General features: G+C 45.3%; 2 protein-coding genes across 2 annotated transcripts in view; one reads left to right on the top strand and one right to left on the bottom strand.

The window, feature by feature from the left end:
• The window catches only part of ANKRD35 (ankyrin repeat domain 35), a 436,761-nt gene that overhangs the window by 303,025 nt on the left and 109,141 nt on the right, over positions 1-24,595 (bottom strand). The window lies entirely within an intron of this gene.
• On the top strand, positions 4,409-7,415 carry RXFP4 (relaxin family peptide/INSL5 receptor 4). The gene has a single exon (XM_069217932.1). The coding sequence runs from the start codon at positions 4,843-4,845 to the stop codon at positions 6,085-6,087; it is 1,245 nt and encodes a 414-aa protein (XP_069074033.1). The 5' UTR covers positions 4,409-4,842; the 3' UTR covers positions 6,088-7,415.

Below are 24,595 nucleotides of genomic sequence, written 5' to 3'. Positions count from 1 at the left end.
TGCCCCACTCCAATCCAAAACGGTCTGCCCCACTCCAATCCAAAACGGTCTGCCCCACTCCAATCCAAAACGGTCTGCCCCACTCCAATCCAAAACGGTCTGCCCCACTCCAATCCAAAACGGTCTGCCCCACTCCAATCCAAAACGGTCTGCCCCACTCCAATCCAAAACTGTCTGCCCCACTCCAATCCAAAACTGTCTGCCCACTCCAATCCAAAACTGTCTGCCCCACTTCAATCCATAGCAATATACCGCACTTCAATCCAAATTAATCTGCCCCACTCCACTACAGTAATCCAAAACAATCTGCCCCACTTCAATCCAAAACAATCTGCCCACTTCAATCTGCCCCACTCCAACCTAAAACAAAACAATATGCTCCACTCCAATCCAAAACAATCTGTTCCATTACAATCCACCCCACTCCAATCCTACCTGACCCACTCCAATCCTATGTGACCCACTCCAGTCCACCCCACTCTAATTCAGAGCACCACCCAACTCTACCCCACCTCAATTCACACCACTCCAATCTGCCCCACTCCAATCCAAAACTGTTTGTCCCACTCCAATCCAAAATAATCTGCTCCACTCCAGTCAAAAACGGTCTGCCCCACTCCAGTCAAAAATGGTCTTCCCCACTCCAGTCAAAAACAAACTGTGCCATTGCAATCCACCCCACTCCAATCCTACCTGCCCCACTCCAAACCGCCCCACTCTAATCTAGCCCCCAACACCCATCCACCCCACTGTGCCCCACATCAACCTGCCCCACTCCAGTGCAAAACATTCTGCCCCACTCCAGTCCAAAACATTCTGCCCCACTCCAGTCCAAAACATTCTGCCCCACTCCAGTCCAAAGCAATCAGCCCCACTCCAGTCCAAAGCAATCAGCCCCACTCCAGTCCAAAGCAATCAGCCCCACTCCAGTCCAAAGCAATCAGCCCCACTCCAGTCCAAAGCAATCAGCCCCACTCCAATCCAAAGCAATCAGCCCGACTCCAACCCAAAGCAATCAGCCCGACTCCAACCCAAAGCAATCAGCCCGACTCCAACCCAAAGCAATCAGCCCGACTCCAACCCAAAGCAATCAGCCCGACTCCAACCCAAAGCAATCAGCCCGACTCCAACCCAAAGCAATCAGCCCGACTCCAACCCAAAGCAATCAGCCCGACTCCAACCCAAAGCAATCAGCCCGACTCCAACCCAAAGCAATCAGCCCGACTCCAACCCAAAGCAATCAGCCCGACTCCAACCCAAAGCAATCAGCCCGACTCCAACCCAAAGCAATCAGCCCGACTCCAACCCAAAGCAATCAGCCCGACTTCAAGCCTAAACAATCTGCCCCACTCCAAGCCTAAACAATTCGTCCCACTCCAATCCAAAACAATCTGCCCCACTCTAATCTGCCCGACTCCAAAATAAAAACAATCTACCTCACTCCAATCCAGAACAATCTGCTTCTCTTCAGTCCACCTCACCCCAATCCAATCCATCACAATTCACCCCAATACAATCCACCCCAATCCAATCTACCTCACTCTAATTCAGCACAATCCAACCCATTCCAGTTGAGCCCACGCCACTACAGCCCAACCCACCCCACTACAATCCAACACACCCCACGCCAATACACCACATTCCAGTACAACCCACTGCACTTCAATCCAACCCATTCCAGTCCAACTCACCCCATTCCAATACAACCCACCTCAATACAATCAAACCCAATCCACCCAACTTTCTTCAGTCCACCCCACTCCAATTCAATCCACTTGAATCCTCCTGAGGCCAACCCACTTCACCTTAATCCACCCCACTTCAATCCAATCCACACCAATCTAATCCACCCCACTCCAACACATTTCATCGCACACCAGTCCAATCAACCTCACTCCAATCCAGTCAAGTCCAGCCCACCTAGCCCAACTCCACCCCACCTCAATCTACCCCGCTCACTCCAATCCACCTCACTTCATTCCTGTCCACCCCACCAGACTCCAATCCAATTCATCCTACTCACTCACCCCACTCCAATCCACCCCACCTCAATGCATTCCACCCCACCCCACTCCGATCCAATCCAATCCACCACATCCAGTCCGCCTCACCCCATTCCAATCCAGCCCACCCGATCCACTCCACCCCAATCTACCCCACTCTACTCTAATTCACTGCACTCCATCCCAACCCACCCTACTCCAATCCACCTCACTCCACTGTACCCCAAAGCACAGCACTCTACTCCAATCCAATCCACACCAACCCACTTCAATCCATCCCACTCCAATCCACCTTAATCCACCCCATTCCTGTCCAACCCATCCCAGGCTACCCCACCCCAAACCAACTTAATCCAACTCACTCCAACCAACACCAATGCAGTCCACCCGACACCAATCCAATCCACCCCTCTAACCAATCAAACCCATAATCCAACTGACCCCATTCACTGCAATCCACTCCACTCCATTCCATTCCAATCCTCCCCTCTCCAATCCACTCCAGGGCAGTCCACCCCACTCCAATCCAATCCACCCTACTCACTGTCAGTCCACTCCAATCCACCCCACTCCACCCACAACAAAAAATTAATTCCACACCAATCCACCTCAATCCAATCCACCCCACCCCTATCCAATCCACCCCATTCAATTTCATTCACCCCACCCACTCAATTCCTTCCCAATCCACTACAGTTCACTGTACCCAACTCCAGTCCAATTCACCTCACTCCAGTCCAAGTCACTCCACCCCATACACCCCATTCCAATCCACCCTAACCTACCCAATTGCAATTCAATCCAGTCACCCCCACTCCAATCCACCTCACCCCAATTCATCCACTCCACTCTAGTGCAATCTGTCCCACTCTATCCCAATCAAATCATCCCACGAGTTAAATCCAACCCACCCCATCCTCTCCAGTCCAATACACACCACTCTACTTCAAGTCACACCACTCCAATCCACCCCACTCCAGTCTAATCCTCCCCACTCCAATTCACCCCACTCAAACCCACCCAAATCCAATTGACCCCTTGCTTGTATACTATAACTTCAGTCCAATCCACCCACCCCAATCCAGTCGAATCACCCAACTCCAACCACCTCACCCCATTTCAATCCACCCCACTCTATTCCAATCCACTGCACTACTTCAATCCACTCCAACCCACTCCACCCTATTCCAACCCATAGCACTCTCTGCCACTGAACTCTAGAACACTCTACTCTGCCCTAATCCGCTCAACATTTAATCCCCCCCCACTCCACGATACTCCATGCCACTAACTTTTAGCCATGCTAAACAGCAGCCACACTGATGTACAACATGGCAAAACACATTGCCAAAGCCATAGTTTTTGTATAGGCGAGACCTGTTGGCTTTGCCAATGCTGGTTTAACATGGCGCTTTTTATTATTAATCACGCCTGTATATTATGATCAATAGAGAAAAATGGATAGCAAAATAAAGTACTAGTGCTTATATTGAAATGTATTTGTTTTCAGTGCATAGTGAAAAAAAATATCAATTTCAGACTATGCTGTGCATCCACCTGAACCTCGGAAGAACAGCAGATGCTGTTCGCCCAGTCAGCATTGAAATCGCTGCACTGCCGGTTATCTGTGGAGCAGGCGCTCACCCCGCTCCACTACCTTATTTGAGATATCAAAATTTTGTTGCTGTCACCCAAGCCGCATACTAGGCTTTAAATAGTTTAGGGAGGACGTTCCATTGGAAATCTGATGAGGCTTGAAACAGAAATCTAAAAGCGGAGGTATACACTATACGGGAGGATCCGTTGGCTACTGAGAAGGGATTGTACTCTCAGCGTTGAACCCTGCCGAGAAGCGCTGTGCCCTCTCTCAAACGTAACCAGTGCAATGAACTAGAACGTAACCACCGAAATCAGGACCCTTGCAGAGGTATACCTCTCACTTGTGCAGTAGGTGCAGAGACACCAGGGCCCAGATGCCTGAGGGGATAACTGAACACTAGTTATTGCTGTATTTTATAATCCAAACACCAGCATGTGACCCAGCTCTCTTTTTGCACTACAGCACATGACACTCTAGTCACGCCCTGGGTAACACCTGGATCTCCACAACTGGTGCACTAACCCACAGAGTACCTTAAACCCCACAGTCGGTGCCTCCATTTAGCTATGCGCCCAGTGACATCCTAATCTGCAACCGAGGCTCGTTTTCGCGATCTGCGCGATGAAGCCCCGGGACTTCTCGCCCTCAGGCTTGTCATCGAGGTCCAGCCCCTGCTGCAGGGGCTGGGCGGCGCCTGAGGCAGCCCGTCAATACCTGCGCGCGTCTCCTGAGGAGCGGAGCAGTCGGTCAGCGCGAGCTGAGGGGAGGCTGAGCGCGCGCTTGGACCGGACTACGCAGCCCGGGGTACACGTCGAGACCCACCGGCACTCCCGACAGAGGGACAAGCTGACAACTTTAGCCGCAGCCCCTCGAAAGCAACGGAGAACCTCCGAAACTGAGTTTCTCTCTCATAGTTTGCTTGACAGACTGAAGGATGTTAGCGCCACACTCCCGGCGTAGTGCAGACAAAAGTTGTTGACTTCCGCGCCCCAAACATGCTTCATTACAGGATGGTGTTTGTTCACTTTGAGCTGCTCTTTGTAGGTGGACGATGGTTCGATGCTGACACTCTCTTCCAGAGGGGTGTCGTAGTACTCCAATTTGGACCAATCTAGGAAGAAGAAAACAGGGAGCGGTGCTCCTGCGAGGACTAACCACGAGCACCCGAGTAACAGCTGCGGGTGCGTAGGGCAGCGCTTTTGGAAGACACTACTTTTGCAGCACAGTCTTGAGTGTGAGATGGAAGCCAACGACTCTATACCCTCCTCTGGTCCCACAACCTCCAATGCTTCAGTCTTCTTCTCCAAAGACACCAGCTTTGATGACGCCGCCACATTCCCCGGCGACAACCTTTTGTCCATGCGGATCGTTGTGTCTGTGGTCTACAGCCTAGTGTGTGCGGTGGCCCTGACGGGCAACGTCCTAGTGATGCAGATGATCCGTGCCAGGGCGGGTCGCCAAATGTCCACCATCAATGTCTTTGTGTTCACCCTGGCACTGACTGACTTCCAATTTGCCCTGACGTTGCCCTTCTGGGCTGTGGAGGTCGCCCTGGACTTCAGCTGGCCCTTCGGTAGTGCTATGTGCAAAGTTGTCCTAACCTTCACCGTTCTCAATGTTTACACCACTGTCTTCCTGCTCACAGCCATGAGCATCACTAGGTACTGGTCAGTGGCCTCTGCGGTCAGCCACAAACCGAGGCTCTCTGCACGAGCTGCAAAGTGGATCTCCTTGGGTCTTTGGCTGCTGGCAGCTGCAGCCACTGCCCCCACAGCCATCTTTGCCACCGTCTCCGATGTGTTTGGGGAGAAGCTGTGTCTTCTAAAATTCCCGAAAACTGAGTGGCTGGCGGTCTACCACATTCAGAAGATCCTTGTGGGCTTCATCATACCCCTCACCATCATTACAGTGTCCTATCTACTACTCCTAAGTTTCCTTCGGCAGCACTACGTCAACACGAGCAACCCCCGGCGCCAAATCAAGACGGCCAACTCCATCAAAATTCTTGTATTGGCGTTCTTTGTGTGTTGGTTCCTCAATCATCTGGCTGCGTTTTGGGGAGTGCTGGTGAAGCTGGAGGTGGTAGAATGGGAAAACACCTTCTACTTCTTCCAGACCTACATCTTCCCCCTCGCCACCTGCCTGGCCCACAGCAACAGCTGCCTAAACCCCATCATCTACTGCCTAATGAGGAAGGAGTTCAGAAGGTCCCTGAAGGCCACCTTCTGGCGCATCTCCAATTCACTTGCAAACTACCTGCCCTCTGCCAGCCAGAAGGCCAGAGAAGGGGACATGCAATTATGTGCGCCACTGGACCCGCGGATGTGTCAGGACAGCCTGCAGCACATCTCACAAACTGGCAGCAACAGGACATACTGCGTGGCATCAACCACAGTCACCGCATTGCCAGATGCAAAGGCCAAGGACTCACCTCAGCACAACGATTCCCAAGAAGCAAATTCCTGCCAAAGTTATTTACTTTAAGCATGAATGGCAATCCAATCAGGCCTCTGATAACTAATGCTCACAGAGTGCCTCACTACCTAGTTATCAAAGCACTGAAACACAAGAGGATTCCCATCACTCACTACTACTGGTTTTATCGGCCACAGAAGCGTGGAGAACTGTTTGACCTCGGCAGTGTGGGCATGACCGGATGAGCTATGTAACCAAAGCTTTGTTTTTCGCCTTCCACCAAGCCCACCTTTTGTGGAAATGAAGTTTCCAGTTATACTGTAAAAAGGTGAATATCACAGCAATCCAGGAGAGACACAAGGAAATTATATACTCGGGAACTTTACTCTTGGATACGAGAAAGGGAAGAGCAAGGAAAAACGACGAACACTAACATGATAAAGAAGGAAGCATGTCTCCATCCTTATTCACGCATACAAGAATCTTTTAACCTTTTAAAAACAGACAACAAAAATTGCACATTCTCGACAATGAATGAGGAGAACTCTGAAATGCTGGAAACAGAGGACCCAGAAACAACCTAAAAGCGTTTTAACTGTTTTTTTATAAAGGTTTCATTGTGGCAGCCCTCGGCTTTCAGGAACCACAAGACATTACTGGGTCTTAATGAAGCTCCGACCTCTACATGGGTGAGTTGAGGGATACTTATGTAATGCAAATCAAAGATGAACGCCTGGAGGTGGGTAATTGCACCCACCAGCCCACTCCTTAAATCCTACTCCAGTTCTGCCAGACGTGATCTGCTTATGGAAAGACGAGAATTTGGCTCAAAAGGGCCAGAAAAGCAAGTGGGACTGAAGCCAAGTTGGGCACTTGCAAGACACTGCATGACTCCTCTTCGCCCACTCAAGGACCCTAATGTCTGAAATCTTCCCATTCCCTATAGCAGGGCTACTGGAATTATGTGATTCTGCGGCTGCACTATTTTCTGCATGTTTACAGATTTGGCGCACTTGCCATATAATCCATCCTATTCTGCATAAATTGGAGACTGACATGTTTCTGACATGAACAGGTGAAAAGTTACTGCAGAGTAACGTGTTGCAGTGCTTTGAGTGCGTGTCAGGCCATTTGCTTCATAGTGGCATGTCAACTTTCTGTTGCTGCTAGCCAAGTTTAGGCATCACACTAATGCTAATGAGGTGAAGGCTTTGCCCAGACGTTAGTAACGTGTAAAAATGCAATTTAGTGATATAATACGGCCATAAAATGTGTTGCATTATGCTGCGTAAATTGCCTTTTCTTGCAGCATAACTTAGTCCTCCCCAACCACATAATTCCAGTGGTCCTACCTATAGGCCAGTCCACGTACAGTACCATGGGACTGGGGGGGGGGGGGGGGGGAGCAGGACAGATGTCTGTTGTACACACCAAGAATGGGCAAGTAAAACACACGGTTTTAGACCACTAACAGCAGTCGCAGCATGCATACCCAAAATACTTTTCAGAGAGAGAGGCATTAGAAATGAAGGGAGATCCCCAAGATCAGAGCCAGTGCTTAAATTGTAAAACAGTGAGTGCCAGGCCCCTGTCTGGAGGCCACTGCATCTCGCAACATCCATTACCACCAATGGCCACACTTACACAACTACCAACCATCACACTGCTACAAATGTGAAAATCCAGGCTGTTCTCGGCCCATAAAGCCATAAGAATGGCCTAGGCAGCAGGCATTAGTTTTTGATGTACAGAGAATAATAAGTACGTTCTGCTCATCTCTAAATTATACTAACCGCACCACGAACTGGCAGCTGTCGTAAGTGCCGGTGCTGACAGGTGCTGCTGTCGAGCACCTGAAACCACCAGCTCAAATTAAGCACTGCACAGAGTCATCATGGAACGGAAACCTTCAAACTTCAATCAGCTAAAATAGTTCAGCCTTATAACTTAATGTAAATTTCAGACAGGTGCCATGGTCATTTTGGCTGTATTTCTGCACCACAATTGGACAGAGACAGGCTGTTTGGTGCCAGATAATGCTACTATTAATATTAATGTTCTTTCATTGTGTACACACAAAGAGCTTTACAACGTGCAAAATGAAATGTCACACCCAGTTATACCCCCCACCCCCAATCTCTTCTATCATACAAAAGGTGTTTCCCAGTTTCAATCCGGCATACTTGCCCTCCCTTCTGCACTATCCATTTCTCAAAAGTATGGAAGCTCCGAGTTGTTTGACCGTAGGAAAAAAGAAAACATTGTGTACTAAAAAGTTCACCCCACCAATAACCAACAGCAATCATTCATTCAGTGGATGAACTACAAAAATTGAACTTTCTTTCCAGGCATGACATACATATTGAGTAATGTAGGCAAACCTTTCTTGATAGGGTAGAACCTGCTTCAGTCCAACCAGACTAGCAGATTTTAAAATATCCAGCGTCCGGAGGGAGATTTTCACGTGGTCAAGCCTTCTAAACAAAATTCCTGAATTGTGGTACTTTGTAGTTTTCTCCCACCATCCACCAGTATCTAATTTCTTTTAAAAAGTAGGTGCAGTGAACCAATCTTTTTTTTTTTTATTTTTTTTTTTAATATAAGTTCACTGCTGGCTCTGCTGAATGTTGCGGTTGCTGAACATCAAGACTGCATAGATTTTGATTCCACCTCATGCCTCTTTTTTTCCACCAGCGTCAACTTCCTGTCACTTTATCTCACACTTGCAGGTTCTTCTTCATCCAAGCTTCCTTCATTTCCTTCTTTACCCGCGTCTGCCTTTCTCCATGTCAAAGTCAAGTGATGAAAAATAAATCCTGTGTTTCATAAATGAGTGCTGATGCCACCAACCAGCAAACGCTGGCACAAATTAAGCACAGATTGCATACCTTAGATCAATGGGGCTCCAAATGTTAAAACACAGAAAAAAGAAAAAAAAAACAGACGAGAGAACATGAACGTTCAATAGACTGATGACATTGAACATTGTTTACACCGCACTGACGGATTTTGCATTGTGCAGATAATGAAAAAAATCATGCCATTTTTTAACTATTAAGCAAAGGATCTACCCAAGTGAACATATTTACCGCTGTACTCCACCTGCCCTTTACTCAGCAAAATTTTCTTTGTAAAATTTTAAAACAATATTTTGAGGTCCGATTTGTTATACTAAGTTTCTGGAATTAGCACTGGTTGTCCTCTTGGTTATACAAACAATAGCAAGTCACTTTACCAAACCAAAAAACTCGAAGGGGGTTGGTTATAGTTTTCAAGTTCGATTAGGATATTTAGAAAAATAGAAAATTAATTTATCTACATTTGTCTATTATATATATATATATATATATATATATATATATATATATATATATATATATATATATACACACACATATACATACATACACACACACACACACACACACCATGTTTTGGGGCTTTTTAACTACACAAAAACAGATGTATAAAACCAATATCTCACAAGGAACAGTGAGATAAGGAAACGTTGCACATTTGCCTATGAAATACTGATTTCTTCATCATGAATACTCTCTCCCCTCCCAAAAAAACCTCCCACCATGCAGAAAGTAAGCATGGTGAGGGCTATTAGAATTATGTGGCATGGAGACCTAAATTATTCAGAATTGTTCTCTAAATTATGCACTAAAAATGCAAATGAAATCAAACATTCTCAGACAGGATTATGTTTATCCAAATAAGCTAGAAATGCCATTTGTGGAGAAATCTTCAAATTATGTGGCAAAATTAGTAAAACCATATCTATTTGTCACCTGCTCCTGCCACGGAATTACATAAATCAACTTACCTAGGCGCAGCCCATAGATTTATCAACATTTATCTACAGGGAGTGCAGAATTATTAGGCAAGTTGTATTTTTGAGGATTAATTTTATTATTGAACAACAACCATGTTCTCAATGAACCCAAAAAACTCATTAATATCAAAGCTGAATATTTTTGGAAGTAGTTTTTAGTTTGTTTTTAGTTTTAGCTATGTTAGGGGGATATCTGTGTGTGCAGGTGACTATTACTGTGCATAATTATTAGGCAACTTAACAAAAAACAAATATATACCCATTTCAATTATTTATTATTACCAGTGAAACCAATATAACATCTCAACATTCACAAATATACATTTCTGACATTCAAAAACAAAACAAAAACAAATCAGTGACCAATATAGCCACCTTTCTTTGCAAGGACACTCAAAAGCCTGCCATCCATGGATTCTGTCAGTGTTTTGATCTGTTCACCATCAACATTGCGTGCAGCAGCAACCACAGCCTCCCAGACACTGTTCAGAGAGGTGTACTGTTTTCCCTCCTTGTAAATCTCACATTTGATGATGGACCACAGGTTCTCAATGGGGTTCAGATCAGGTGAACAAGGAGGCCATGTCATTAGATTTCCTTCTTTTATACCCTTTCTTGCCAGCCACGCTGTGGAGTACTTGGACGCGTGTGATGGAGCATTGTCCTGCATGAAAATCATGTTTTTCTTGAAGGATGCAGACTTCTTCCTGTACCACTGCTTGAAGAAGGTGTCTACCAGGAACTGGCAGTAGGACTGGGAGTTGAGCTTGACGCCATCCTCAACCCGAAAAGGCCCCACAAGCTCATCTTTGATGATACCAGCCCAAACCAGTACTCCACCTCCACCTTGCTGGCGTCTGAGTCGGACTGGAGCTCTCTGCCCTTTACCAATCCAGCCACGGGCCCATCCATCTGGCCCATCAAGACTCACTCTCATTTCATCAGTCCATAAAACCTTAGAAAATCAGTCTTGAGATATTTCTTGGCCCAGTCTTGACGTTTCAGCTTGTGTGTCTTGTTCAGTGGTGGTCGTCTTTCAGCCTTTCTTACCTTGGCCATGTCTCTGAGTATTGCACACCTTGTGCTTTTGGGCACTCCAGTGATGTTGCAGCTCTGAAATATGGCCAAACTGGTGGCAAGTGGCATCGTGGCAGCTGCACGCTTGACTTTTCTCAGTTCATGGGCAGTTATTTTGCGCCTTGGTTTTTCCACACGCTTCTTGCGACCCTGTTGACTATTTTGAATGAAACGCTTGATTGTTCGATGATCACGCTTCAGAAGCTTTGCAATGTTAAGAGTGCTGCATCCCTCTGCAAGATATCTCACTATTTTTGACTTTTCTGAGCCTGTCAAGTCCTTCTTTTGACCCATTTTGTCAAAGGAAAGGAAGTTGCCTAATAATTATGCACACCTGATATAGGGTGTTGATGTCATTAGACCACACCCCTTCTCATTACAGAGATGCACATCACCTAATATGCTTAATTGGTAGTAGGCTTTCGAGCCTATACAGCTTGGAGTAAGACAACATGCATAAAGAGGATGATGTGGTCAAAATACTCATTTGCCTAATAATTCTGCACTCCCTGTATAAAACATTATCAAAAGCTCAACATTCTAATTCTGACCAGTGTCCATTGTTAGCTGCACTTTGAAAAAAAACAGTCTTTCCAAACCAACTACCCTAAAATAAACAATTCAAAATTACATAATGCGTACCATGTGTAATATGGCCCAATATAGCCATTGAAAGGTTCTGTTGACATTTACGAGGACTGAGTCTTAGGCTTCAATAATTATGTTGTCGCTATATCCCTTTGATGGGGTTATACATACTAAAAGTGGGTTATGCAGGGAAATTCTGCCAAAGATAGATTTTTATCCTGAAAACAACAACAAAAAAATACAGCTTCGCAGATTTATCCATACTTTTTGCAAAATAATGCTAACTTTGTGACATCATAAAACAAACTAAACCAAGATCAAACACTGTAGGATGGTTGTCATGGGGTTTTACTAAACCAACCAGTAATGGTGTGCTTGTGGGAAAATTCATTTACCTCCTTTGGACTCGAGCTGTAAGTATGGGTAATGTAAATATGAGAATAAGAACTGTGCATTGTGCTATTTAATGAATTATTCATTTAAAAGTGGATTCTCTCTAAATCCTACATAAACTGTACTCCATATGCCATACATCTGTATTCATTTACATTGGTTTGAAATTCTACCGCTACTATAAAAACGCTGTTTGTAAAGATTGAAGCTGTTACTACAAGATCAAAACCATCAACCAACTGTTTACACTGTTTCGTTTCTGTACTCAATGTTTGCCTTCGAAGCTCCCCCTTAACTAATTTTATGATGCTTTCGAAAAGTGTTTCAAATTTTGTTCACTTCACTGTTTGGTGGCCCCACATTTTATTTGCTCGCCTTCATATGCCGATGAAACGTTGAGCTTCTCAACCTTATGTTAAACACTTTCTCAAATAGATTACTGTACTGCTTGCTTTTTTAATATATTTATGTGTTCTTTTTTGTGTTCTATGTGTTCAAATTTTGATGCTATTCTTGGTGTGTTTTGCACTCTATAAATATATTTTATACAAATAAATTGAATTATTCAGACTAAGTAAAAATGGGCTTTCTATAATAAGTAACCCACATTTTTTCTGATCTCATATTGGTAGCACTTTGCCATGGAAAATACTTAAAGAAAATCTGCACATAACGTTTGAGCTAATTTTGGCTTATCAAGTTTTGTTCAAAATCAATTGAGAAGGAGGTAGTGAATGGGAGGGGTCGGAGTTGTTGGGGATGGGGGTCGAACAAGAGTTATGCTTTCCATTATAACCCACATTGGAAAGTTTGGTCATACTTTAAATAGAATCCTGAACATAACTGCTCTAAACCTAAAAATAAACTAAAATTTTACTTACCAGTTATTAAGGCATGTGCCACAAATCTGTTCAGGAGTTTCTAAGATAATTATGCTACAAAAAGGACTCAGGCAGGCTTCTAAGTGTTAGTCAGTCACAAACGTTTGCATATGTGGTCTTTAAGATCCAAGCTGTGTGTGAGCAACGAAGAGGCAATGGCTTAGGGTAGGGTTCTGCAAAGTCGGTCCTGGAGAGCCAGGTCCATGCCAGGTTTTTAGCATATCCACATTTAGAAAAAAGATGTTTCAGAAATCTAAATTTTTCTAAATGTGGATATGCTAAAAATCTGGCATGGACCCGGCTCTCCAGGACCGACTTTGCAGAACCCTGGTAGGGTGAGGAGACTGAGCTCTTGGAACCATGGTGCGGGTGCGGGCAATAAAAAAGAGGCCGACAGATCTCTGGGTGGGGTTTTCTAAACTCGGATCCTTCAGTCACCCTGCATTCCACAACCAGCTCCATTCAGTCACCTTCTGGTTTGTTGGAATCCATGGACTCTCCCATTCAAAAGTGGTGCATTGTATACGTCCTGCCTCCTCCCACTCCTAAATGTGCCAACCCCCATGCTGGGGTTGGCGTTCCTACCTCAATAGTGTATTTGAGTGGTTTGTTGTAAACCTGTTCAGTGGTCTTTCAGCTACTTTTGTAATTGAAAAGGTGCTCTGAAGGGCAAATCAGTCAGGCGCAATTCCTTTAATTGAATCCACGTCATCAAATCCTCCAAGTGTAATACATTTGAAAATTGTCAAATCCAATTGTAAGAGAGATTTCCTCTTCATTTAATGCATGATCCACAGATCCTCTGAACAATCATAGAACACAGAAATCAATTAGCTGCCAGAAATGAAACCTTTATTGCAGAGGTCATTACAGGTACCCATGCTTATAACATAAAAAAATGATAGAGAAAGTAAGAAGCGATTGGGAGCTGCCTGTCACCCTAGAGGTATTACCTCCAAAACTGAAGTAACAGACATTATTTTTAGCACAGAAGTTAATGGTCCAACTCAAGATTGTCAAATTCGAGGGTAGATCTGCAAAATCTTTGAAGAAATAGATTCTACTCTAAATACTGAAAAAAGTTAAAACACTTTAAAGTACAGTGAAAACTGGGGACCACGGTGGTGGTGCATTGTACCCAAGGGCCACGGTACATGGCCAGAAACTGTTTTCAGCTGATTCAGTGCACCGAGGCCAGCACTGTATTTGTTTGTGCATGCAGTCTGGTGCCAGCGCACACAGCCGAAGGATTTTCAACCGACTCAGTTGCAGTGAATGTATACAGAGACCACTACAAACGGCAAACAGCAGTGGTAGTAAAAGCATGGGAAGTTGGGCACAGGGCCTGGGCAGTGGGGAGGCCCTGGAGGTCTGAATACCTAGGAGGTAGGACTGAGGGCTTTGCTACAGACCTGCCCCTACAGACAAACCCTACTGCACACAGGCTGTGCTCAGCAGGGCTTAGGCATGTGAAAGGTTGGGCCAGGTGGTGCCCTTTGGCTAATCCCTGTTGCACATGGCCTGAGGCCTTACACAGTAAGGGTTCCAATTGCAGGACGATGTTGCAGGGTCAGGCAATGGCCAAGCCCTGCAGCAAACCCTCCACTGCACCAGGCCAAATGCTTACAATTTGGAGCATCAACCTAGCTGGAAATAGGACACAACACAGGATAGGAGCAAACAATCCTGCACACTCAACACACTCATACTGTACATGGTTGCAGTGCACAGTAAGAGTGGACTGGAAGTACGTTGCAGGACCTAGTCAAAGGCCAGGCCCCGTCGTCAAGCCTCACTGCACACAAAGGAATGGGGATGTATACATCATCAAAAAGCCACAAATATTCACTGAAAGAACTTCACGGGTAACTTATGGGTTCTTCTGCTCATAGCACTAACATATGTTAAGAAAACCTCAGAAATTCGCCCTCAAAAATAGACTGTTCATAACCTCATAATATTTATACAAATAAAAAAGAAGAGTTAACAACACATCTTTTAACGGCACCCCATATCCAAGCAAAGAAATTATACTATATCGATAGTAATGTCATTGATAATGTCAATGGTAAAGTAAAATGTTATGTCACCAACAATGTCATTAATGTGATATACATTGGTGTGTGATGCAAACAGTGCCAGCACATTTACTCTGCTTTTATTTGCAACTATAACTTCACTTTTAAAAGGATGAGTAAAATATCTGTGTGTGTGTGTATTACCTTGTGGCAGTTGACACTAGGTAGTTATAGGTAGGACCACATTTCTGTTAAAAAGTGTTTTTTTACTTGCCCGCATGACGAATCTTCACAACAAACTTTCCCAAAAAATTTGCCAGTACCGTCAGCTGCTGCCTGGAAAGTTTTAGGGTGATCCGTCCAAGCATTTGTTGACAAATAAGGGGGTCCCAAAACACATTTCCCATTCATTTTTCTATAGGGATTTTGAACAGCAATAGCGCAAAAACTACTTGATGGAATTACACCAAATTTGGTAGGAAGGTAGGCCCTGGTCCAGAAAGTTAAGTTTTTAAATGGAATACCGTTCAGTAGTTTTTGAGAAATTAAGGGGAAAACAAATTTGCACATCTAGGGACGCAAAGGATGTGCAGCCCCTAACGATCTTGTGCTGAGATCTGATTGGCTGATAACACTTCAACAGCAGAAGCTGTTGAAGTGCTGTCAGCCATCTTGGGACTCAGCTTCACGCGAGTCCCAAAATAAAAAAAAAGAAGGTGCTAGAGTGCCTGGCCCCTTTAGCTATGGTGATGGGGTCTCAAAGTGACTCCCCAGGGCTAAAAATATATATATATTGTTTTAATTTTACGTGCGGAGACGCTGTAGATCCGCGAAGCTGCTCGTAAAATAAAAATAAAAAACCAAACACAACAAAGCGCAATCTTCCACGCTTCATTTGTTTAATGCCCTCCCGGGTGGGCCAAGTCCTGGGGACTTTAAACAAAAAACGGGGAGTTAGGCTTTCTGGCACCTTCCCGGTGCCCAGGGACTGCCACCTCCCTAGGGCTTTAATGAGATGTGGGAGGGGCACCATCTGGCCCCCCTGCTTCCCTGAGGACCACCCCACCCGGGGCAACACTGTAGTTGGAGCGGGGGCCGTGTGGTCCCTGCAACCCAGAGACCACGACCTCCCTGGGGCGATTTCTTAATTAATGCGTGGGGGCCCTGTGGCACCCCGCTGCCCCAGGGACCATCACCCCCAAGGGCAACACGTTATTTGGAGTTGGGGGGCACCCCCCCCACACAGTCCTGGGGACCACCACCCTCCAAGGAAAATGTTTATAAAAGGAAAATGGGTCCCTTTGGGACCCCCGCAGCCCAGGGACTACCACCTTCCTAGGGCTATGTAAACATTGGAGGAGGGCCACGTGCCTCCCCCACCCCCAAGGAGCCTCTGATGGCCCTGGGGACCACCACCCCCCAGGGCTGGCTCCTGCTATGTCCTGGGGTGCCCACCCCAGGACATAGCTGTTTGCTGTGGCTTGGCTGCAGCGTTGCATGCAGTGCTGCAGCCAAGCCACAGCAAATACTTTGGGTTTTAATAGCAGGACCTTTAAAGCAGGTCCTGCTGTCAAAATCCAAAGTTTCATCTTGGTCCTCTGCACGCGGGCAGGGGAGAGGGATGAAATGCTTCAGTAAGCACTGAGCTGCTGTCAAAGCAGCTCTGTGTTTGCTGCAGCTTTGGCACTAAGAAGGAAGCCTTAAGGCTTTTCCCACAGTGCCAGGTAGCCCATAAGGGTTTTTATTTTTGGAAAAACAGATTTTCTTTTTTTTTTTAAAGCAGGGACCACAGGGGGCGCCCTTGAGGGTTCTCTCGTGGTCCCACATAGCCGGTAAAAAGCTTCATAGTAACAATATACATAAAAAAAATAAAGAAAGAATTAGGGACCGTGGGAGAGCCCCTGAGGGCTCCCCCAACAGTCCCTACTTTTTAAAATGTACTTATTTTTAATACAAAGCACACAAAGGGCTACCAAAAAAAAACATAGCTCAGTGTGACGGTCACAGACCTTCACACTGATCTATCGGGGGTTCAGCTGGACTAGTTTCTTTTTTTAATAAAAAAAAAAATACTTTAATATATTAAATAAATTTTTTTTGTTAAATCCAACAACAAAAATCTCATTTTAAGTGTATGAGATATTAAAGCCTAAAAAACTCTCTCTTACTTTCTTTCTTTCAATCAATTTCTCCCACTCACAATCCCACTTACAGACCCACTCAGACACTCACGGACCCACTGACACCCTCATGCAGTCACTCACAGACCAGTGCAGACTGATACACCCACTAAAACATTGATGTACGCACTCTCACACCCAGAGACAATCTGACAGGCACTCTCACCCCCAGATACACCCTCTCACACCTATTCTCACACCCAGAGAAGCTGCGGCTAATTCCCGCCGCGCATGGGGAAAGGACTTTGCATAGCGTGGGCTTTGGTTGTTGGGGGGTGTTGCCGGCAGGGTCTGGCTGCAGGCCAGGTCTTGCAGGCACCCTCCCCTGCACATGGGTGAAGGACGTGCACGGTTGGGTGCTTATTGGGGGTTGGCCTCAGGGCCAACGACAGTGCGTGGCAGTGGTTGGATTAACGTACAGTAATTAAAATTACTATATGTTAAAACAAAACATTGAAATTCACTGAAAAAAAACAAGGGTTAAATGGACGTTATAGCTAGGTTCGAAATTTACTTGTACAAAACTGTAGAATTTCAGCAGCACCTGTAGCACCGTGGTGTGATCGAGACCCCGCAAAGTCGACGCCTCGCATCTTGACCTGCTGAAATCATCAACCCTGCTTTGTCGTAAGGAACAGACTCCTCAGCACCGAATCACCTCCCCTGCAACCATAAGAAACCAATGCCTCACCTCCCCTGCCCGGCAGTGAGGAACCAATGCCTCACCTCCCCGGTAGAAGTGAGGAACCAACGCCGCGCCAACTCATGCGACGCCTCACCTCCCCAACTCCGTGCAACGTCTTTGTTTCCTCATCATTCCCCAAGGTACTGAGTCCCTGTGACTTCGTAACAGGTCCACACTCCCTTGCGAGTGGCACCGGACTGTTGGAAGCAACTCCAACAAAACACAGTGATAGCCCCATTTGGAGCTATTGTGTTTTTAAATGCTATGCTAAGATTTAATCTTTGAAAATTCTTATCTTTACTTGTGTATGTTGGATTTTTGTCGGTTTGGTCTTGTTATACTCAGCTACTTTCTAAACTGGTGGGGGGACTACTTTTGTGATGTTTTCATTGTGCTACTGTGTGTGTGTGTGTGTGTGTTCAAATACTTTACGCATTGCCTCTGAGATAAGCCCGACTGCTTGAGCCAAGCTACCAAGGGGTAAGTAGGTGTTATCTTAGCTGTGTGGTTTCCTTAACCCTGATTAGAGTGAGGATCCCTACTTGGACAGGGTGCAAACCAATGCCAAATAGAGACCCCATTTCTAACAGTTAGGCTCAAATTTTAAACGTACAAAACCATAGAAATTCACCTGTTATAGTTATTTATTTCAAGTAAATATAGCTCGAGCCCTGATTCAACTAACTCGCGCAATAGCCATGCACAGTTTTGTAATGAATAATTTTATAGCAAATGTTACAGTGATATCATCACTGATGTTATAAAAGATGTCATGAGTGCTGTAATATCTGGGGTAAATAACAGTGCATGGCGAGTGTGCGGGTTATACTTCCTTGAAATAACTAGTTATAACAGCTGAATATCTATGCTTTTGTACATTTAAAATGTGAGCCTAACAACAACATCCCTGTAACATTTTTTTTTCTTCAGTGAATTTCTATTTTTTTTTTTTTAAACAAAGTCATTTTATGTACTATACTTTAATCCAACCCCTGCCGCGCTGTGGCCAGGGCCTCCAACCAGCACTCTATAACCACCCAATTTGTGCCCTGCACAGCGGGGGTTGGCCGCAGAGTCTGGCCTGTGGCTCAACCCCACTATAACCACCCTACCCCATGCATGGCCTATGGCCGTGTGTGACAGGGTTGGTCCAGGTCCTGGCCTGCTTTCAGGCCCTACGATCACCCCCTTCTAAGCTCCAAATCCCCCACCACACACGGTCAAAACGGCTTGGAGCTTAAAGGCAGCAACATTAAATATAAATATATTTATGGGGGGGATCACCACTTTCCCGGGCCTACATAATAAAAAAGAAATTGGGGGTACTGCGCAGACCACCCCGGGCCCCAGGGACCACCACATCCCCAGGGCTACATAAAAAAAAAATCTTAGGGGGGGTGGGGGGCATGTAGACTACCCAAGGGTCCGGGGGACCATCACCTTCATGGGACAACATAAAAAAATATATATATATGGGGGGCCGCACCTACTCCCACGTGCCCTCGGGATCACCACTTCCCCCAAACAACTATGTGGTGGGCCACCCAGACCACTGCCCAGGTCCCAGAGACCACCATCTCCCCTGGACAATATAAAAAAATAAATATATGGGGGGTCCACGGACAACACCCAATGCGCCCCAGGGACCTTCCCGGGGCTATTCTAATACTATTTTAAAGGGGGGGCCACAATGACCCCACCGGGCCCAGGGGACCACCACGTCCCCTAGGCCAAATGCTTATTTTATTAAAGGAAGGGAGGGCCATGTGGCCCCCCTCCGTAGGCCGATTTCAGCCCAGGGGACCTCATCCCCTGGGGACCGGCCAAGCATACAAAGGGCACCCCTGAAAACCTATAGGGACCACGGGGAGCTTCAAGGCCTGCGCAGTCCCACCGGCTCCAGTCTACTGCGGGAGCCAACATTGCTCCTGCACGCAGAGAGCTGCTACAGCTAGCATCTCCATGCTTGCGAGAGAAATGTTTTCATCTCTTTTGCTGCCCGTATGTTTATGGTCAGGGAAAGAGGAAAACCCTGCTTTCAGCAAGCAGGAGCAGTCAGCTCCTGACAAGCAAAAGCAAACAGCTACCTCCCAAGGGTGTGCACCTCGGGAGACAGCAGGAGCCATCGCTGGGGGGGGGGGGGGTGGGGGCAGTCCCCGGGGTCATAAATGGCTCAAGAAGGGGGGCCTTGCAGCCCCCCTCCATCTTTTGATTTTGCCCTGGGGAGTTAGTGGTCCCCGGGGCCAGGGGTCTGCGATACACCCCCTGCTTTCATTTTATTTACGGCCTGGGAGGTGGCATCCGCAAGACCCCCCATTATTTTAATAGTTTTTTACCTCTGGGAGGTATTGGTCCCCAGGGCACAAGGGGCCACCCAGCCCACCCACATAATACGAGAAGTTAGCTTGAAAACTACTGAACGGATTTACACCAAATAAAGAGTCTATGGGAATTAACATGGGAAACTCACTTTTCTTGACACCTCATGTTTATCAGGCCCCGCTTGATGGATCATCCAGAAATTTTCTGTGCACAACAATATCTTTGGGCACACTTAAAAAAAAATATATTATATATAATAGATTAGTCAAATGGCCCTAAAATATAGGCAAGTCAAAAAATGCCTTTTCAATGGAAACTAGGTTCTAACTAGAACTACCTACTGGCGACTGCCAGTAGGTAATATATATATCTCTACACACACACACACACACACACATACATACATGTATTTATATTTACACATCCTTTTAAAAAGTGAAGTTATAAATATATTTACACACACACACACACACCACGATGAATATATACATACATACATATACACATACATACATATACACACACACACACACCACATGCAACAAATAAGTTATATAATATCTATCTCGTCATCAAAGGTCACTATTCCACCTCTGAACAGTTTGCAGAGTGGGTGCACCCACTTGTGCTAGTGACTGCATGGCATAAAACCACACCCAAATGTCCACAAGGAACGCTCACGGTTTTGCAATGATTTGATTTATTTCCAGGCAGAAATAAATCAAATCAGTGAAAACCTGTGAGTGCTCCTTTGGTCCTTGTGAACGTTTGGAAGTTGGGAGATATATATATATATATATACACACACACACACACACACTTATACATACACCCCCCCCCCCCCAAATGAATTTGATGGAACGAACCTGCTTCATTATTCTACAGTTTTTGTGAAACCATTTTGTCTTTTTGGTGGGGCTCGGTGCATAACTGGAGTTCATTCTTCCTTTCCCCTGGATGTGCTCCTACATTTTATTTAATTGACTGCATTTAGGAGCCCCCTGGTCCCAAGAACTCCTCTCCTACCTCCCGACATTTAAACTTGGAAAGTGGCATTTCTTGCTGGCCTACTCAATATTCCATGACGGGAGTCTCAAGGAATGGCAAACTAAACAAAAACATCCGTCACTCAACTACCAGGTGCAGAGTGTAAAATATAATTAATAAATATGACTGCGTAATGTAACCATTCAAACAGAATTGCCTCTCAGACCTGGTGGTAGGGCATTAGTATCTTTCAGAAAGACGAGGCAGTTGGTTTTGGGGCAGATTTTCACAGGGTGACCTCGGTCTCCGTTCCTTTTTTCGGTACTTAATTTGTGCATGTGTTTGAAGCATGTGGACCACTTTTTGGGCCCAGGAGTTCAAGTCACCCTAATTAGTGGCAGTTTTTTTAAATTTATAAAACGAACAGTTTGGGGCCCTAATTTTCTTCTTTGCATCTCGTGGCACACTTGGTACACCTGATTCCGAGGCAGGTGGAGAAAAATTATCCCATTCATTCTAATGCAGAGCGGCTCAGTGTTTCCACACACGATTTTTCTGGATGTTGGAGAACCATCCCTCAATTTTTCGGACCAGGAAAAAAAATCCTTCAGCAGGGTTTGGCTGCAGTAGCAGCCAACAAGCTCCATTTACACTACTTGAGAAGCCTTCCCATTCCCTACCCTGCACCTCATCCCGTCCCCGATCAAACCACCAAACAAGTTTATTTACAAATGTACCACCTGCTCAGAGCAGGCCCTAAAACCTAATTGGACTGGAAATTCAGTGTGGTTTTATGACCAAAGCAATAGTCCCACACAGTAATTCCCTATTCTATGGGGTTCTACCTGTAAAAGCAGGGTGATGGTGTGGATTCACTCCACTGGGATGGTTAGTGATTCTACTGCTACCTCAGTACCGCACAACTTGCAATCAGACCGTGGGTGGTGACGATCCCTGAAATGGGTGCAGACAAGGTTCGTATCAAAGGCATCATTTAGTCATATTTTTAACCCTGGCACCAGCTTCTAACGCTTGTTACGGTCAGTAATTTCCTTCATTTAATTAAAAAATTATATGACGCACATGGTTTGACCAGACCATGCGCCTTCCATCGTTTGAACTGCACACAACTACCACAATTACTGTTGTTAATCTTGATTGCCTTGGTTGTGGCAGGGCCACCATACAGATCACTTTCGAATTCTGTGGGTAGATGGAAAATTAAGTTCAGGTTTTCAGGGCACATAACAATCAATTCAAACGCAGCACTGATGTTACAGCTTTCCTCACACAAAATCAATGTCAGGGAATACAATTACTAAGAAACCATTTCACCTAAACTGTTCAATAGAAACTTATCGAGGAAACAGCATTTACCATTTCATAGCAACCAACTCATAGAATGTTATTTCAAAATTGGCTTATGCATACTTATTTCTGAAGGTATAAATATTGTAGCTCTTACTTTTAGAAACATTTTTGTCTGAGGTATTTATTTCAATGCTGTACTTCAGGGGACAATACTTTGGTTTTATGTATTTCATAATGTCAAATCATTTGGAAGCTTTTAATTCACTGCCCCTCACCTCCTGTAAACATCATCCACTCCTAACACCCCTAAACTTATTCCATTTCCCCTTTAGAGCCCCTCGCCATGCCAAAACTACACCTATCTCTGAAACCGTACATGTATTATCACCCTAAATACCATCTACCCATTCAAACCCTGAAACTCGTTCTGCCCTTAATTGCTGCCCATCACCGCCCCCCTAAAATCCCTCACCCTCCAAAACTATGCTTATAACTGAATCCTATAAAACCCTCACCACTGCCAATCTCTGTCCCTCACACAACCTGAAAAAACGCACACAAGTCCTAAACTCCTCCCATCCCTGAACCCCAAAAACCCCACAACACTCCTAAAATCCACCGTACCCTGAAACCTAAAAAAAAACTACCACCCTCTAAGTCAATGCATTCCTGGGCGCTACAAATTCCCCACCACCTCTAAACTCCATCCATGCCCAAATCCTTAAAATCCTTTCTACACCTGAACTTCACCCATCTCTCATCACCAAAACCCCTCACTCATCCCGGAACCCAAAAACCGTTCACTATCACTAAATACAAAGTTAGTCATTTAGAATTTTCCCTCAATATCATCGTCCCTTTAAAATGTTTCCTTTAATTTTCGTTTTTTTTGTATTTCCTTAAAATTGTCTTACATTTCCTCAAATCCTTCCAGACTCTACAGGAAGAATACTAACTCCATTGCAGCCAGTTTCACCGTTACCTTCAGCTCCATCATGCCCTAACCCCATACCTCATAGCCTTGTCTGACCTTCCTGAATTTAACTCTTTAGTGGGCAAACTTCTCAAGGGAGACCTGGGTGGTCACAAGATCACAAACATTTATCTCACACTGATCTCGAACCGCTCCAACATGTTCCCTGCACTCCAGAGAGTATGGGCTGCCGATATAGGGGATCTTGAATGCAAGGGCTGGACTGAGGCCCTGGGGGTGCTATCATGAAAAGACTTAGGCTGATCCAGCTTAAATATCTCCACAGGCTTTATTTTACCCGACGTCAGCTTTGGTGGATGGGGGTGATCGCTTCCCCGACCTGCCTTCGTTGTGGCATGGGGGATGGTACATTTTTGTAAACGGTGTGGGGATGCCCTGCCTCGGATCAGTTCTGGCATTTGGTGACATACTGTTTGGGTGGGGTCTTGAATTGGACAGTCCCAATGGACCCAACGCTTGCTTTTCTCCACCTCACAGATACACTGGGAGGTAATAGATATAAGTGTTCCCTACTATTCCTTGGTCTGACCCTGGTGACACATAGGAAAAGAGTGGAAGGTCACAATTCCCATGCCTGGTGGGGTGGAAAACTGGGATGGATCATTGTATAGGCAGGGGGAGTGGCGGTGTAGAAGGCTGAGGGCTGTCGACAGAAACACCCAAAGATATGGCATGCATGGGTAGATTACCGGTGTAAGGTGTTGCGACAAATGATGAATGTTGGAATTCATCTGTTTATAGGATGAGATGAGGTCTGTGACGATGGTCCCGGGGGCTTTGGTTTCTGGACTTGCTTTATATCCCTTCAGATTAAGGGAGGGGGGGGAGGGGTACGGTGACGTGCAGGTATTTGCTTTTATTTTTGTATTTCTTTCTTATGCTTCTCTTTTGCCTTATATGTTGGCCTATTGGACCCTGTATGCATTGTAAAAACAATAAAATCTGTATTTTAAAAAGTCTTACCTTAAAATTGGTTTTCCATGATTTGGTTTCCTCCAATATTGTTTATCAGCATTTGCTTTTCCATTAATTCACATGCATCATAATTGACTTTTCTTTATACATAAAGTTTCTTACCACAATTCGTTTATTCCAAAATGCTTAAATAATAGATGTTATCATAACTCCATTTAATGGCACCCAATTTACAGACCTTAGCAGGATGGAACGTTGGGTTGGCCCCGCTGCTATTCAATCACATCACAGGTCTGCTGCAACCACTTAGTTCCGTAAGCCATCTCAATGGCAATCGTTTCTAGCCATTAGCCTAGATCTTCTGATTTTACTGAAATTATATGTAATG

This window comes from Pleurodeles waltl, chromosome 12 (genome assembly GCF_031143425.1).
Source record: "Pleurodeles waltl isolate 20211129_DDA chromosome 12, aPleWal1.hap1.20221129, whole genome shotgun sequence".
Classification (NCBI taxonomy): domain Eukaryota; kingdom Metazoa; phylum Chordata; class Amphibia; order Caudata; family Salamandridae; genus Pleurodeles; species Pleurodeles waltl.
This window is presented reverse-complemented; position numbering and strand designations above follow the sequence as displayed.

Coding starts and splice junctions, on each gene's coding strand:
- RXFP4 (XM_069217932.1), top strand. CDS start 4,843: ATGGAAGCCAACGACTCTATACCCTCCTCTGGTCCCACAACCTCCAAT.